General features: G+C 39.8%; 1 protein-coding gene across 6 annotated transcripts in view; it reads left to right on the top strand.

Annotated features, from left to right (window-relative positions):
- The window catches only part of LOC149311719 (voltage-dependent L-type calcium channel subunit alpha-1C-like), a 487,833-nt gene that overhangs the window by 289,818 nt on the left and 179,176 nt on the right, over positions 1-18,839 (top strand). For 5 of the 6 annotated variants that reach the window (XM_089527750.1, XM_089527748.1, XM_089527752.1 and 2 more), the window contains one exon: positions 2,431-2,603. In XM_089527750.1, the coding sequence (XP_089383876.1) occupies positions 2,431-2,603 (173 nt within the window). Of the gene's footprint in view, positions 1-7; positions 112-2,430; positions 2,604-18,839 lie in introns of all 6 variants that reach the window. The other variant, XM_089527751.1, reaches the window with a different exon arrangement.

Raw genomic sequence — 18,839 nt, 5'->3', positions numbered from 1 at the left:
CTTCTAGGTCAATGATGCCATAGGAGGGGAGTGGCCCTGGATCTATTTTGTTACTCTAATCATCATAGGGTCATTTTTTGTACTTAACTTGGTTCTCGGTGTACTTAGCGGGTAAGCAGTACCAGGAAAAATGTTTTTAAATTGTTATTTCTATGGGCTTCTGAATTGATGTTTCCGTTCATTTTCTGGGAGTGTATGTATGGGGCCTGATCCAAAATCTTCCAAGTGTTACCTGCTAATGTTAAACTCTTTAGGGATGAAGCAGTAGGCAAGATAAATTAAATTGAGTGAGGAATCACTATCAAAAGCCTGCAGTGCTAAACTCTGAAAGATATTTTCCTTGAAGTGGAAGTTGAAACTTATTCCAGGCATGCTGTCTCACCCCTAGTAGAAGGAATTAATATCGTAATTGAGCATTAGAGGTTTGCAACACTGAGTCTTTTATGAGTACTTCCTATGAGGACTGAGGGGAGGTATAGCCATTTTCATTGTTGGCTTCTCTGACATCACAGAGGTAGTGGCAACTTTGGGTCATCCAGCTGAGGGCTAGAACAAATAGGAAATATTATTATTTGTCTTCTATGATCTCTGAATAATGTTTGTTCAAATTAAACCATATGTTACCTATCGACTTTTAAAAGTCATCTTATTATTCCAATTTGGTTGAGCAGTTTGAGACCCTTTGAATGAAACACAGGTCTGAGGGAGAGAAAATACTAAAAACGAATAAGTATAATATCATGATTGAAAATAACTACAATTAAAAATAAACAGAAGAGTGTGAGCACATTGTAACCTACTGATATATTTCTTTGTCTGTTCCTTCTAATCTGAAAACTTCCCCAATAAAGCCTGATTTAACTGTGGAAGGAAAAGGTTGTGATTTTTCCTCTTGTAACTAATCTTTTATAAGAAGCTAGAGACAGGAACAAACAAACATCTTGCTAAAACAAGAAAAGATAAGACTCCCATATTTACTATTTGTCAGTTATAAGATACAGGTTGTTTATTGATTGTCTCAGAATTCCTTTGGAAACCCAATCAGCAGGTTTCAGAGCTGCTCCGAGAAAATAGTCCATGTGAATGAAAGAATGACTCAGTCAACAAGTCTATTGATCATTTGGGGTTCTTTGATGAAACAGCTAAGAAACATAAATAGTAGGTAGTGATTGTAACTTTGTGTGGAAATGAACTTGCAATCATTTCATAAAATGATACCTCATGGATATGATTTGAAGGTGATTTTTGGCTACATGTTAGTATGTAAGTACCCATTGGTGGGATTTTTCTAGATTTTCATTAGATATATCCAGAGAGTCTGCAATATGAGATGTCTGCTTAATTTAGAATCACTATTCTACCTTGTAGAATCACTATCAGGTAGGGTATATAACATTGGGTAAGATGGATTGATGTTTGATGATATTAGGAAGTTTCAAAATACTTTTAAAGCCATCTCCTAGTGTTAGGTAGAAATTCTCCTTTATGGCTTGGATATTTAGACTAAAGGACATTTCTAGGGTCCTGTAAGACCTATGATTTAGGTCCTATTTTTCCAGTTGATACTCTGAAAGCAGTAAATACCCATCAGCATTATGAAAAATGAGACTAACAAATCTAGATATGAAACATAAACGAGACACTAAATCATTATGTTGCTTGTTGGTTCTCCATTGATATAACTATATTTGGTCAAACTTCTATGCACAGTAATGTTTATACAGCATTTAGAAGAAGAAAGGCATTATTACCTTACCCAAAACCATTGAGTGGATTTCTTACTGTCCATCTTTTGTTTCTATTTCCATGTCACAAAGATGTGGTTTCAGTACAATTTTTCTCCACATATCTGTGATACATCTATATAACTTCACAACAAAGCTCTCTGCTAGAACTGATTTACTGAGCTGCTTTTGATCCTGAGGGTTAAGTGGAGCTTTTTGCAATCCTCCATTTTAAAGTCTTTATTATCAGATTCCTAAGAGAAACTGGAGCAAAAAAACCTGGCAATGTGACCGATGAGACTGATATCTTGGCACATACAGTAGGTCTAAGTATTTGCCTTCAGCAGAGAAAATAAAACACCTCACCCAGCAACTGGGTTCATTCAAGAGCTATTGGAGTCGTTATTTCCCATTAAATGCTGGCCAGCTTGAAACATTTATAAGAAATAATAATCTCTATAACACCTTGAGCTTCCAAAGTGAAATTGAAGTACAACACAGAGAACTGTCATAAGCAACTTAAAGATATATCAGTGTATCTCAAACAAAGGAATCACATTGTATCAACGATATGATTTGAATTTAATGTGGACAGGTGAGTTAGTATGGTGGGAAACTTAATATTTTCAGTACAATTTGTGTTAATTCTTTTATCTTTGTTTTTCTTTCTCCCGTTCTCATCTTTTTATCCCCTCCCTCTTGACAGGGAGTTTTCTAAAGAAAGAGAGAAGGCAAAAGCTCGGGGTGATTTTCAGAAGTTGAGAGAGAAACAGCAGTTAGAGGAGGACTTGAAAGGCTATCTGGATTGGATAACTCAAGCAGAAGATATAGACCCAGAAAACGAAGATGAAGGCATGGATGAGGAAAAGCCTCGAAACAGTAAGCAACTTTCTTTTGTTTCACTTTGGGCTTCTAACTGGGGTAAGTGTTCAAGAAGGGTTGTACTGTACATACAGCATTAATCACATATATACACAGGAACTAAGAAGGTGACCCAATATCTTGCCATTCACCCTGCGTCATCTATATTTACTATATAACAATTAGGGCAAATAGATAACACAGTTAGTACTAACTTTGAAAGATCTTGTATTCCTCTGATATTATTTGTTAGGCCTAACATAAGAAATTAAATACTGACCTGTAATTTTTGCTAGAGGGCTTCCGCACAGATGTTTTAAAACGTGCTTTTACAACAGTTTACAGGTGATCTATTGAATTACAATTTTCCATTTTAACTTTTGTTAATTATTTTGAATGTTGTGAGCCAAGTCAGACTTTAGCAACTAGTATACAGATCAATGTAGCATTGGTGCTGCTTCCTTTTGTTTGAGTGGAACATATCTATACCACCTTTCCACCAAAATGTTTTGGATAAAATATAAAAACAGTAAAATCGGTATAATGCTCAGTAAATCTACAGTTATGGCACTGACATCAGATTTATAATCTCTAGCAGCACTCTGTTATTATAGGAGATATGCCCCACTATAAACATTGCTTTGCTAGTGCTGAAAGGTGTCATGGTTTCTTTCTTTTTTGTTCTAATGAACAAAGTTATCACTGTGTGTTCTAGAACTGAATTGAACTTCAAGAGGCTTTCCCTACTTATTTTTATTTGTTCTCTGAATTCTAAACTTCACATAGAGTATAGCAGGAAAGAGGCAGATTAATTATGGGGTGAAACAGAAGGCTGGGAAGGAATGGCCTGAGGGAACTCTGGCCGTGATCAGGCCTGGACCACAGCAACTGTTACCCGCTCCCAAAGTGGGCCTCCACTGTAGGTCTCAAGCTTTGCTGCCAGGAGTCAGTTTAAACCCACTCCTTTTTGCTCTGGTCCAAAGGACTCAAGCACAGCATCAGAGTAGCTTTGGTCCACATTGGGGGCATGCATCATCTAAAAGCCATGCCCCCAAAGCAGCTGGATGCCACTTATTTTGGCCCGCATGTTTCAGGCCAATGTGAGACAGGCAGCAATTAATGAAATGCACTCGTCCCTCTACATTCATTGGGATTAGGGACAAAAGACCCCCGTGAATGTTGAAAACCCACAAGTAACAAAAACACTATGTTTTTACCTGAGATAATACCTCTCTAGGAATCTCTAGATTCTCCAGTGCAACTCTGTGGTCAACATCTGCCAAACACTGATGATAAAATTGCGCTGGAGGAGCTATAAATGCCTAGTGGAGTATTCTCTTTAGAAATCTCTAGGTCCTTCAGTGTAACTTTTGGTTAAAGTGGACCATAGAGTTGTGCTGGATGACCTAAATACTCCTAGAGAGAACATATTAATAAAATCTGTGAATAACCAAATCCGCGAGTCAAATCCACAAATTTCAAGAGATGAGTGTATGTCTAATTTCAAGTTAATATTCCTTTGATGATCTTTTAAATTTGATTTCATTACCAGAATTTCTCTGAAGTCACTGTTCTGTTGATCTGCATTGATTCCCTCTCCATCATGGTGCAGCTTATTATGGCTGAGGCCAGAAATAATAAGCTTTATCTTTCATTCCCCTTTCTTACAAAGAAAACATTGCATTTTGTATAAATTTGTATACACTGTGAAAAACAGTGGTTTTGAATTTTAAAAAGACAATGATTTTTGTGCAAAAATCATGGAAATGAAAAGGGGGAAAGTGCTTATCTTTTCACTCATGAGAGTTTACAGCTTTTCAGAGGTGTCTCAGTTTGTCAATATACTTTTCAAGGATGAAAGCATTTGTGACTATTCATTTCTTACTGACACTGATCAGTGTCAGAACATTAGTTAGAATACTACTAGGATTTTCTCCCTCTGTATGTCTTGTGAATTTAGAAGTGCCATTTTAATTTGTTTTCTATCACTCTTCTGTCTTGAAGGTTGAAATGATCACTGGTATTTGTTACCATGGATTCTTGTCATAACATACATTGTTTTATCTGCACATTAGTAATATCACACTTGGGCTGCTTAACATAGTATATGGGTATATTATTCCCTTTGTAAAAACACATTTTGAAGATTTAAGAAATAGTTCACGTCGGAGATAATTTTAGATGGGGTACTGGGGTGAATGGAAGTAAACAGAAACCAAAATGAGTACTTTCAGTAGCATTTGAGAATAAATTGCCAACTTCAAGTAGTATAAAATTTCCCACTGTTGAATAGCTAATTGCGGTATTCTCCATGGCAGACTGTTAATGCAATTGTGGACATAACTGAATGCTCAAAAAGGAACAAAAAACCTGCAATGCTTTTACATGCCCTTTCATGTACATGGCTTGACTGAAAAGAATATGTGACCCCTATGGAAGATAGAAAAGTGCAGCAGGAACAAACTGTGCATACATCAGTCCCCAAATGAGTTAGATAAAGTGTTTGTCAAAATTAAGATGTTTAGAGAACACCGCACATGAATGTATATCTATTTAATAGACTTCAACCATCTGTTTCTTTTGCAATTTTCAGAATACTCTAATCCTCATATTGTGAGACAGTAAATAGATTTTCCCATTAGCTACCCCTGGATCAATTAAATAGGTTATTATGTGCACAGAGGAAAACATCCAGCTGACAAGAGGGTAGACCATTGTACTTGGAAACACTAATACTGTCCTCACTTAAAATATTACTGTAGCATATGATCCCATGCACTATGCAGAACCACACTGGTACTGTTTTATCTTCCTTCCAAATAATGGTGGCCATTTTGGTACTTTACAGAATAAAATTGCACTCTCTGCATGTAAAATTAATTTTGCAATCAATTCCAGAATGTTACTCAAATCCTGTAAGGTTTATTATACAAAGATGTTGTATATTGGGAAATGAATACTATATTAATAGAAGAAGGTTATTGGACAGCAGACCATTTTTGTGACTGTTGGAGACAGACCATCAGATTATATACCCATTTATGTAGATCTGCCATAGCAAGTCAGGATAGATCCTCAGTTATTGAAAGCACCTCTGAAAGCAGCAAACAAAATCTGATGGGTTTGGAGGTTATTTTAAATGTTTTTCTATTAGTAATGCTGAATGGAGTTTCAGACTTCAGGTTTCATGATACATGAACCTAAATGCCAAATAGATTCCTGTTTCCCTTTCCAAATAATTGTTCAGTACAGACTCTTTGACATAATTGTTCCTAGTACTGATAACTGGGGCAGCTGCCATTAACTCATATCCCTCTGAAGAACAACAGTGTTTTGAGTATTTGTTTTCTCTCACAAGTGCTTTTAATTCCATGATCAGATTGAAACTGAAAGCCAGGAATTGATATACTTAATACTGTAAGCCAAAAAGAAGCTCTTGCTGACATAAACCATATCAGGAAGATAAAGAGAAGTGGAGTGTTGGCTGTATAATTTGCTATTGGAACCTGGCTGTGTTGATTCAGCCGGCAGAAACTGATTAAGATATTTCATAAAGGACAAAGTACGAAGGTTAACCTTATTTATGTTAGCAAACAGTGCGGCTAAGGATTTTTAAATGTGCACAAGTACTCTAAATCTCCCTTCTGTTTGTTAACAATCATATCGAAATATTTCTAAATAAATCAAAGGCAATACTGGAACCAAGACCCGAAATAATACTGATAATGCCAATTTGGCAATGCCAGTTTGGAAGCTTACCATTTGTTTCTAAGATCCAATATCAGAGTGGTTTTAGTTCTCACATTCCAGGTGTGATCTTCACATGCAGTGTTTTGGAGTACATTCCACCTATCATCCTTGAAGAATACATAAAATACTTTAGACTGAGCAAATATATTTCTGTGCACCGGATGCTTTCTCCATTTTCACCTTTGTACCTAATGCCTCCCTGTTTCCCACTCCATTAGACCATAGCTTGCATATAAAGCAGAATATAGTAGTGATTAGGTGGCCATTGTTTTCTTTATAACAATCCTGGAAGGTAAGTTGGCCTGAGAAGGAGACCAATGTCACCCAGTGTGTTTCACTTCTAAGTGAAGATTTGAATTAGGGGTCCTTCCATCCCATATCCTACACTTTTAACTAATACATTTCAATGGGTTAGGTTGCAGAGGATGAGTTCTTTTAATGTTTGGGAGAACAGGAAAATGCCCCCTTCACCTGAAGTCAGAATTCTTCCATTTAGTCCTATTCAATGTACAGCTAAAACTCATAACTGAAATGCTGCAGGCTTTGTTGAAGTAATGACTCAGTATATGAGATGACAGCAGGAGAGCATCCATGGTTGGATATAACTGCAACCTGCAAAATTCTCTCCCTCCTCTCTGAATTTTTATTTCACCCTTGAGAAGCATTTTTGGATGAGGGACATGAATATCCCTGGCTCAAAGTTGTTGTAAACTAACAGTGTATTGGGACTGAAGTCTAGAATCCGTTAGAGTCAGAGCCTCATGTAGCCGAGCTGGAAAAAATGATAGAAAGCTATGTAACTGCTATCATAACTATGCAGAAGAGGCTAAAATAGCATGTGAAGTGATGACTACTATAAGGTATTGGGCTGCATGTCAGGGTTTGTATCATGTAAAAAAGCCTACATTAAAAAAAACTGAGAGAGATTAGAAAAATAGTCAGAGCCATCTCATGTGGGAACTGGAAAGGAGTCCGTAGTTCAGGTTTTTACATTTAAAAATGTATTCACAGTTAACACTAAATAGGATGGCAGAATCTTACAGAACATTGGAGTAATCTTAACTCAAATCTAGATTTCTTTCCATTTTCATAGATTATCCATAGGTTTTTCCAGCTATGACTGGAAAACATAACTGGATTAAAATCAAGCAGTCAATATAGTTGTTATAGGTGGGTTACAGACCGCCAAAAAATATGTAGTGACTACGTATTAGGGTTAGGAAGGTGCGGTGCTTCCGCACCCCCTAACCCTAATACGTAGTCACTACATATTTTTTGGCAACGGCCGTTCCAAAATAGCGTCCAGACGTGTCACAGCGCCTATGACGTTGCGAGTTCGCCAGCGGCGCCTTGCGGCGTCATAGCTGTGCCGCGGAAAGAACCTCCATTTTGGACCTTCTTTTTTGCTCCGTAACGGAGCTGCGTGGTTTGGCTGCAGCGGCTCCCTCACGGAGCAAACAGCGGCGGTGGCAGACCACTGCAAAGTGGCGGTTTATAACCCGCCTCAGTCATGCGTTAAAACTGGTGAGACCTAGGCTCAAACCTCTGTCAGTTATTAAGTTTGCAGAGTGTTTAGTCAGTCACTTTCAGCCTAATTTACCACATAAGGTTATGGTGAACATAAAAAAGGGGGAGATGGCAATGTATGCCACCTTTTTACCTTTTTGATAAAAGGAAGGATGTGTTTTAGGCCCAAAACACACTGCAGTAATAGTCCAGTTTGAAACGCCTTTAGCTGCCCTGGCTCAGTTCTAGGGAATCCTGGGAACAGTAGTTTATTATGGCACCAGAGCTCTCTGACAGAGAAGGCTAAATGTTTTACAAAACTGTAGTTTCAAGAATTCCCTAGCATTGAGCCAGGGCAGTTAAAGCAGTCTCAAGTGGATTATTTCTGCAGTGTGTTTTGGACCTCAGAAACAGGCCTAGCTATCTGTCAGAAAGAAAGTAAAGAGTGGTGAAAGAGTTCATATTAAACTATATTTTTGGAAGCATTATTGTTTTTCATGAATTGTGCAATAGGTTCTTATTAATGTGGTAAATAATATTTACTCAAAATGGACTGGGGGGGGTGTTATAAAGCATCCACAGGCTTTTCCAGCTGTGCTATTCTTTTTTTTAACTTGTACTTAATTTTAAGGAGCCGCCTTTTAGAAATCAGAAATCTTCAGTAGGTTTAGCAAGAAGGACTATAGAAAAGAAAAGCTGTACTTTTCTTTTACACATGCCAGATGGGCAACATCACAGTTTAATTTTAAGTGTCATTTTCTTCATGTATATTTATATTTTATCATTTTTAGTCAAAAAATGGTGATGCCCAGTTCAATAGTATTGTTTTTGAATGCATAGCAGTTTTACTTTTCTGTTTGCTTTAGTGTGCTAATAGAGGCTTTGCTTTAGTGTGCCAACAGACATTCTTAAGTGTCCCTGGAAAATTTAGGCGGGATACAGACGGGCAAAAAGGGGTGTATTCATGACGTCATGAAGGCAGAGCCTTCAGACGGGCCTTACCTGAATGCCGCCATGAACACGCCCCCCGCACGCCCCAAGCGGGAAGAAGCGGCATTAAAAAGGTGCTGCTTTTCTCTGCTTCTTTTCCATTTGATGCGCAGCTGCGCAGCTCTGTCTGTAAGCTGCTGCACCGGTACGCCAGAATTGCTACGCCGCTAATTTAAGTTGCCCATTTAAAAGCTCCGTGTCTGCTGCGTCACATAATGAGTCGGGGTCCTGGAACATGCGCAGTTTGCAGTCAGGCTTTAATTGCAGCGTCAGCTGCCATGCAGGTGTGGAAGCTGCAGCACAGCTGCAGCGCATTTTAAGACTCGTAACCCTAACCCTAACCCTAACCCTAGAGCAACATGTACGCATGTGCTGCTTGGAAAGTTTGGACTTTAAAGTGAACCCCTACACACATTCCTGTGCCATTTTCACCTAACAATAAAAAATGCTAAAACTGTAAATATTTACATATATACAAGGGAGGTGATGGGGGATGGCAGGGGGACAGCGGTGGCAGCGGAGACAGCTGTAGCTGTGCATTGCAGATTCAGCAGGAGCGCGGGGACCAAAGGAGAGGAGGCATCTATGATGCTGGTGACACTGGCAAAGTGCAAGCGGACAAGGATGCCAACACCAGCTGATCACCAGCTGGCAGGAGACCACCATTGTTCTTGGGCAGAGCGGGGGAAAAAGTTTTAAAGGGGCTTGGGCACTTTAAATGTGCCCATAGGCTTTCTGCCGCCGTTGCTTAGCGCTGCAGCTGCGCAGCTGCGCATCCGCCAGCCGGCAAAAGAAAAAAAAAGCCCCGTTTTTGGCCGCCCGTGCAGAAGCTGCCTCTCTCTTAGCAGCGTCCTTCGAGGCGGCGGTATGGAAACTGCGGGTCAGAAACGGCCCCAGGTGAGGCGTCTTCACTGCCCCCCATGTGGAAGCCCCATCTCCTGAGCCACGCCCCCGGGGCAGGCAGTCTGGAGGCTCCGTATTCAGCAGAATACACCTCCAAGACGTCTTCCCCTGCCCGTCTGTATCCAGCCTTAGTTTCCTTTTAGAATAGAAGTTTATGTTTTAAATTTTGCAAACATGCTACATTTTCTCCCAGTTCTTCAGTTTCCAAACATCTAGATGGATGTAAAGTGAGTTTGATATTTTGAGAGCTGTATTACTTGTTGCATTTAATATAGAAAATTTTATAGCCAAGATACACAAACAGAAGCAATAAAATTGAATAGCACACACATAATATTCCACCAAAAGAAGAGTAAGTATAGAGAAGGCAATACCTATTGAAAGGAGTTTCAGTTTGCCAGGACACCTCTAAAGCATCTTTTATCCTCCCCAGATGGAAGATAAAGCCACTCCTGTCTGGGAGAAGATCCAGCTCTCCCCTAGCTATGGCTGGCCCTCTGCTTGTCTGGCCCTCTTGAAGCCAGTAAAAAGCATGTGTGCTTCCAAGAGAAAACTGGCGTGCAGGGAGGAAAGGATGACGTCTCCCTACCATACTGCTCCATGTCTCTGCAAACCACTGTTTTTGTGAGTCTAGGGCCACAATTTATAGATTCATTTCAGCTCACTAATTTAATACCTGGAGAATAGTACAGTACTGTAAAGACTACAGTTGGCCTTCCACATTTGTGGATTTGACTTTTGCAGATTTGATTATTTGCGTTTTTGATTAATAGGTTCTCTCTAGGAATCTCTAGGTCCTGCAGCGCAATTCTTCTGGAAGTTGACCATAGAGCTGAGCTGGAGAACCTAGACATCCCTAAAGAAAACACTTCTCTAGGCATTTGTAAGTCCTTCAGAATGATTCTATGATCAACTCCTGGCAGATGTTGACCATAGAGTTACACTGGAGGACCTGGAAATTCCTAGAGAGGTGTTCCCTTAGGTAAAAAGAATAGAGTTTTTTCCACATTCCCGGGGGTCATTCACCCCTTAACCCCAGCGAATGTGGAGGGCCCACTGTAGTTTGTTTTTGTTCCTCAAACATAATTACCACAAAATAAGACAGTGTCATGGAATGATTTGTTATCTGTCAAAAATTGATCCCAAGAGGTGAGGTTGAGGAAGGGTGCAGTAGTGTCTACTTCTGTCTTCCTCCACTGAACTGAAAAATAAAGATCTTGTAAGTAAGGAAGGTGCGAATTCTAAAAAAACTGTGTATTCCACAAGATAGCATGACTGAAGCATCTCTGAAACTACAATTACTATAATAGTAGAATTTACTCTGTGTGTGTGTGTGCGCGCGTGTGCACGCGTACTTATGTCTATGTTGGAGACGAGAAAAGATTCAATGACATGCAAACACCAAACCAAAAATCTAAAGCAGCAACATTTCTTTTTTAAAAAAGCAATATTACCTGCCATTTCATTCTCCCTCATACTTAACTGGAAAGGGAAGGTAAATTCAGCCTAGCAAAAGGTAAACTAGCGCATCTGGTATTTATCATGACAGAGAGGGCAAAAGGAGAAGGGCGAGATGCCATACTTATGGGCTTAAGAATGACCTTCAAATATGTTAAGGATGAAAGTAAAACAAAGTTACAAGAGTCTATAAAGATTCTAAAAAATAAAGGTTTATTGTAATGTGTAGCCTCAATAAAATTATAAAAGATTCTACAACATCTCAATACACACACATATACCAGTTGTCCGTGAGCAGGACATGAAGAAATACTGCTCCTATTTTTGAATTTAAGAGTGAAAATTATATGGTGGTGAGTCCTGGTTTCTTCTGGGGTTAGAGATAACAGTAGGACTCTCTTACATGCAGACTGACTTTTTAATTGGAAAAATATGCTTAGGGAGACACAGAGTTTCAAAGAGCAGGAGGGACATCCTTGGGTTCTTTGCAGTCCAGAGTCTTCACAGGTTGGATTAAACCAGTGGTTTCCTTCCTGTGAGTTAGAGGAAAATACCTTCGAAGTAGTAGGAATAGAAGAAAAGAAAATGAGCATTTGAAAAGATAGACTGGTCAAGAAAAAGGAAGGGAAAATGAACAGAGAAAAGCCTGAGAGTTGGAGAAAAAGCACGGAGAATGAACAGAAAGCAGAAGTGGATTTATCCAGGAGGAGCAGAGTTGAAAAGGGCTATAATTTATGTGTTTGGCTTGAAATATGTAGGCAGCTCTTGGGCTGCAGGATTCTAGGGCAATTCTTTTTTCCTCTGTCAACTTTTTAAATGCAAAGACATTCTTCTTCTCCTCTAAGAATCTGTCCAGATGAAATAAACAGCTATGGGGTGAAAACATTTGAAGAACTTAAATGAGAATAGCAGGGGATATTTAAGGTTAGAAATTAGTTTACTGTGACAGCTGTGTGAAGGAAGCTTGCATAACACCTGCCCACACAGGGCCTAATTCAAGGTAATGCTATCAGTTCACCACTTGTATGAATGTTTCAAAAAGTATTCACAAAGTACAAAAAGCAGCCACTGAAAATCCAGTAAACAGGGCTGTTTTTAAAAAAAAATTAAGTTTGATATGTTTTATCTCTTTTCAGTGTCTCTTGAAAGATGTGCAAGAAGTATGCACATAAAAGGCTTACTGTATCTACGGTACTGTATAAGTATAGAAATTTTAGTCAAAAACCTAACCCAAAAAACCTGGGTTAACTTATCCACAGCTCCATGTAAGTGCTGTACCTTGTTGCTGTGTGCCTTCGAGGCATTTCCAATTTGTGGCGACCCAAAGTAGTTTTCTTGGCAAGTTTCTTCAGAAGGGTTTTGCCGTTGCCATCCTCTTAATCTGAGAGAGTGTGATTTGCTCAAGGTCACCAATGAGTTTACATAGCGAAGCTGGGATTTCAATCTTGGTCTCCAGAGTCGTAGTCCAATGCTCAAACCACTACAGTACACTGGATCTTAATTCTTATAAAAAAAAACTAACCATCCCCTTCTCTGGTAAAGTGGTGAAAAGCAAGAGTTTAGTCCTCCCCAGGAAGACCTTTAAAAAGCACCAAGCCTCTCTCCACTGTGGCACCACTTCTGGTGTTTTGTTTTTCCTTATGATTTTACAATAATGTAATATAACCAATATGAGCTTTCCCATTATGTTAGCAAAACTGCCTAAAGGAACATTTCTGTGGGGAGCTGTGTCGAAAATGACAATATATTTAGAAGACAGTACAGTGTGATGGCTAGTAGTTAAGAATACTGGAAGATATTTTATACAGAACTGATTTCAGACTAGGAGCAGGGAGCTTACATAGCAGTTTAGACATGAAGACTTAATACAAAAAAAAAATGATTGAAATACTGTTGCAATTATTAAAACTCTGGGAACCTGGTTTGGGCGAGTGAATACATTCAGCACAGTATCCTGGTAATTTTTTTTTGCTATTTATTACTATTTCAGCCTGCAGGTAGGGCACTGAATGATTCAATAAACTTTATCAAAAAATAACATACAAAACATTAGCTTGCAATTTAGGTTCAGTTATAGCTTGGTTATTTTTCTTGGGCAGGGTGATTTGGCATTGCTTTGTTTTTAGAAGAAAAGAAAATTCTGAGGTTAGACTTCATACAGTCCAAGAACAGCTCTAGCTCTTTTAAGACTAACTAGTTTTTTATTTTTGCATAAACTTTTGTGGATTTTAACCCACTACTTTGGATGTGGTACTGAGTGAGATTAAGTCCTCAGGATTAAAAAAAATTGATACAGAGTACATTTCTTCCCCATCCTCCCTTTTTATTTCTTTTTTCTCTTCCTTCCTTCCTTCCTTCCTTCCTTCCTTTCTTTCTTTTTTGTGCTGCAAAAGGCCAATGCAGCTACTCTTTGAAAGCTTTAGTACTTGATTCTGCTGAATATAAGCTCTGCAGTGTTTGTAACTGGATTTTTGTAACAAATGTTTGTAACTGGATTTTTGAGGGGGAAAACCTCCACCCTCTTCATTTTTCTTAAGAAGAGGTCAGACACTGCTGGGTTCAGAAAAGGCTTGGGGACAGTGATATGCACCAACAAATATTTACTATTACACAGTGTATGAGCTTGGATCTAAGAATAAGTCATGACTCAAACTGAAGGGCAAAACAGACCAGCAGTAAGCACCAACTTGGGGACATGGCATTTAGATGAGGCATGCCCCAACAATGCCCCCAAGTCGACATCACACCACCCACCCAACCAGATAGCGGGCAGCATTGTAGCGTTCTAGCGGCATGGCATTCAGATGCTGCACACTGCAGGAGCGAAGAAGAGTGAAATGAGAATAAACACAGAGATAAAAATTGTCTGTGGGTCTGCCATTGACTTTCCCAGGGTCTGGTTCCTGTGTCTGCCTTTCCATGAAGTGGTCTTTTGCTGTTGACATGTTGCATTTTAGGATGCATGCCTGTCTGTAAGCTAGTACTGGCTTCCCAAGTGAAATCTAGAAGAATGAAGTGTTGTTATCCTGGATAGGCTATAGATTATTGATTATATTATAAAGTGGCTTCATCAGGGAACTATAAGTGACTAGTGTTGGGATACGTAAGAGATTTCCCCTCAATGTGGGGGGAAATGCCTTTGGAAACTGTTTGGAAATTCAGTGCATGCAAAATGCCACAGTGAGAATGCTGGCTGGGGCCAGTTATAGGGAGCATATAACTCCCCTGTTGAAACAGCTTCACTGGCTACCCGTTTGTTTCCAGGCACAGTTCAAAATGTTGGTTATAACCTACATGGCTTAGGTCCAGCCTATTTGAGAAACTATGGCGCAGTACAGACTACCAAAAAATGGCGGCCTGCCGGTGCCTGTTTTTCCTCTGGAGGGAAGCCACAGCCACCAAATCATGCAGCTTCCCTCCGGCGGAAAAACAACCTGTGAAAAACGGGTTCTTTTAAAGCCGCAGTGTAACGAGTGCAGCACTTACATAACAATGGTGGCTACCATGTATTATTATTATGCCGCCACCACATACTAGGTTTGCCAAGTGTGCAGTCGCTCCACCCCCGCACAACCATAGTATGTGGCCAGGCTGGTCTGAACCATGCCTTAATCTCCCCATATAAACCTACCAGAGCCCTAAGATCTTTCGGGGAAGACTTTCTCTAGGTCCCACCACCATTGCAGGCTTGCCTGGTGAGGACATGAGAGAGAGCCTTCTCAGTGACTGCTCCCACCCTCTGTAACACCCTAGGCTGGCCCCTTCCCTCTTTGCCGTTCCAAGTTCTTAAAGTCTGCCAATATTATGGAGTCATACACATATCTTAAGTTGTTACTGTTTCTTCCTCCTTAGGAACAAACCAAATATAGCCTAGAAAAGAAATCAGTAAAACGAGCAATTGGAAAAATGAGTAAAACAGGCAATTAGAAACAAGAAATCAGTAAAATGGGCAATTAAAAACCAAAAAAGTGTCAAGAGAATGAGGGCCAAAGAGCAAAGGTTGTCTTGGACATAGAGAGAAAAAGAACAATAGTCAGAGCTATAGCCTAAAGATTAATGCCACATATTCTCTGGATCTCCTCATTGATGGAAGGAGATAATACCTTTATAAAGATCTCCTTGCACCAGAAAGACAATTATACACAGGCAGCCAGTGAGTTACACACTGGTGTAGCTTGTTTGTTTTTGTTGTTTGCCTTCAAAGCATTTCCGACCTCTAGCAGCCCTAAGGTGAACATATCATGGGGGTTTGTTGGCAAGTTTCTTCAGAGGGGGTTTCCCATTGCCATCCTCTGAGACTGAGAGTGTGTGACTTGCTCAAGGTCACCCAGTCACTTTCCATGGCCCAGCCAGGATTCAAATCCTGGCCTCCAGAGTCATAGTCCAATGCTCAAACCACTACTCCATGCTGGCTTGGCTTGCTGCATACTCCTTACAAGCAACAATAGCAATAGCAAGTACATTTCTGTACCACTTATCTGTGAATGCTCCCTAAGCATTCAGTGTGTAAACTAATTGGCCCCAACAAGCTGGGTAGTCATTTTAATGACCTACATAAGGATGCAAGGCTGAGTGGACCTTGGAGCCCCTGGGATTGAACTCACAACCTTGTGGCTGAAGCACAGGCATGTAACCACTGCGCACCCAGGGCTCCCTGTGCCATCAGGGCTCCCTCAAGATAACTGATTCCCTGAAATGCACTATATCACTTGACTACTAGGTGGAGAAAAATGAAATTATTATTTCAGCTGAATTTCCTTGTGAGCTAAATGAGGACACCATCTCCCCAAAACAAAGATGAAAATTGGGAATCTTTTAAATAATGATTAAACTGATTAAAAATCACTGTAAAAAGATGAGACAATTGATATTTGGAAAATTATTCAGAAATTCATGAAATTATGAACCTGAGATGAAATAGATATTTTCTGATGATGAAGAAGATCACAAAGTGGGATTTGATTTAAGGAGGTTGCTTGGCAACTGATGATAAAAACTTGGTTCTGTGTTATTGTTGATTTGGAAAATGAGTATATTTTCTTGCTGGAAGATATCCAGATCTCCTGCTTTGTTGTATGATCATTTATATCTAAAGAGCAGCAGTGGTGGCAACACCATTATCATCTTGCTTGATCTGGAAATAGCATTCCCTGAGGCCTGTTACAGACAGCCAAAATAAAGCTGCTTCGAGTCACAGTGGAGGTATGGTGTTTCAATGATGCATGCATCCTAAGAGTTCAGAAATCGCACCAAAGCCATGCTCCAGGCTGGAGCGTGGCTTTGCTGCGACTTCTGGACTCTTAGGATGCATGCATCATTGAAACACCATACCTCCACTGTGACTCGAAGCAGCTTTATTTTGGCTGTCTGTAACAGGCCTGAGTGACATTGCAACATCTTTTGAGAATCAGGTATTGGACTAGTGCTGCTGCGTGTAAATGAGGTACCATCAGTTGTGGACAAGTTGTAAAGCAAGGCAGGTTAGATAAAATCAAAGAGAAGTCTATGTTCCAAAGAATTTGTGTGAAAGTGACAGAATTACCATTATAAGATTTTGTCTGGCATATCAAAGACTAGCTCCAGTTTACACTTTCAAGGATTTAGTAATCCTAAAAAAATGTTCTGATAGTAATGATGCAGTCATACTGCTGGATCTAAATAGATACAGGCCCGGTACAGATTGGGGCTATGCACCGGCCTGGGGCCAACATTAAGGCTCAGGAGAGCAGAGCCTCTGCACGCTCCCAAGCCCTACCGTGCTGTCCAGGTGCCATCTTGGCACATGTGCCGATGATGTGCCTCGTGCACCAGGTCCAAATGGCATGGCACATGAGGGACGTCACCATGGCATGCAAGCATGCCAATGGTGCCTGTTCTGTGGCGTAGCCTGTGTGGTTGCCACGTGGTTGCTGCAGCCTGCTTCTGGGGCATTGTTATGGTAAAATTGCCTGGCTAGCAGACCTCTTGGGAATCATGGGAACTGTTCTGAGCTCATTGCAGATGGATGGAATGGAGTGCAAGTGCAGGAAATATTTTTAAAAGGGTCTGGCTGTGTGATGGGTTATAATACAACTTATTGTGCATACATTTTAAAGATGAGATGTGAAGATCCCATTAAATTTTTATTCAGAAATTACAGAGACATGGTGTGTATTATACCTGACACAGACAAGAGATTAGGGTTGAAAACTGAATGGAATATCTTTGATAACTAACTGGCACATTATCTGGAATACAACAATATATTTAACTATGAGAGTGCAGCTTCCACCAACTTTTAAAAGGATTTCCACTCATTTGTCAGTGACTACTGGCATATGTTTAAAGACTGGATATTGTTTAATATTGGATAATGGAATGACTTTCTCAGGCTCCTGAATTTCTTGTGAGATTTCCTTCAACTGGTAAGCTACTTAAGCAAAATTTTCAAGCATGACAAGATTCTGATGATCAACTGAAACAGCTACACAGTATTCATGCCAAGAAGAAAGAAGGTACTGACGTCTCAGTACTAGTGTGTGAGATACAAACACAACAGGAAATGAAATACATTTGCAGGAAAGCAACAATATTTTAGGACTACTATGATTTTAAGTGTTGTGTCCAAGGAAGAAAATAATACCCAGCGTGCTTTCTTCCTCTCTTGAACATAATGGGCTGCTGTGAGCTTTCCCTCACTCTTTGTGAAGAGAAGAGTCAATGTATGAATGTCACAGGTACCCACTGTTTGGTCTGCTTCAAGCTCCATTCTGTACTACATCAGGTCCAGCAAATGTCATATTTTAGGAACAGTGTTTGTGCTTGCACAACTAAAAACCTTTATAATATATTTGCTAGTGATGATGTCATAGGACTGAGGTGCAAGGTGAGAGCATTCCTCAGTAATCTATTTTTTAAGGTGAAGGTTTTCTTATTTGTACTGTATTTTATTTTCTAAAAAAAGAAATATCTGGTGCCAGTTGAGCATTAAAATGGCATCTCTGATGAAATGTATGTATCAGGAGTTTGCTTATTTATATGTTTATATTCCACTGCCTGCAAATTGCTTCAGGCATCTCACAATATAAAAACATAAAGAATTAAAAAAAATCCCCAACTAAGCATGAATTTTAAAATGAAACAAAACTTGAAATTGTACAGCAGTAGCAGCAGCAACAACAACTCAACAAAATATCTAAATGAACAGTTATATTTGATTGACTTGATTTTACTCATGAATCAGAGAGGGACACATTCTGAGCTGCTGTTAGTGCCCTCAACTCTTCCAGACACACCAGACTGCCCTTTCTCTGGCCCCAAAGGAAAGTGGATTTCCTCTCCTTGAGGTTTTAGGGCTTAGCTGTTGCATTGGTTTCTATTTTCACTTTTCTGTTCTTCTACTCTTGCCATGAAGACCGCCTAGGAGTAAATCTGTAAACCTTTGCCTAGACTGGTGTGATGATTAAATGGAGGAGGGGGTATAAGCTTCACTTGCTTCATGAAAGATCACATTGACAACTACAACAATGACAACAACAGTGTAAAGATTTCATTTTAGCTCTGTACGAAAGGGAAAGGGCATGTCTACATAGGCCATGTAACCTGGTGTCCCCCTGTCCCAGAGGTACCCTGTCCACACAACACAGAGCCAAAGCCCTGATTTGAGCA

Source organism: Sceloporus occidentalis, unplaced genomic scaffold, assembly GCF_023333645.1.
Source record: "Sceloporus occidentalis isolate IW3139 unplaced genomic scaffold, rSceOcc1.0.p SCAF_5, whole genome shotgun sequence".
Taxonomy (NCBI): Eukaryota; Metazoa; Chordata; class Lepidosauria; order Squamata; family Phrynosomatidae; genus Sceloporus; species Sceloporus occidentalis.
Note: the sequence above shows the minus strand (reverse complement) of the source record. Positions and strands in the feature narration are given on the sequence as shown.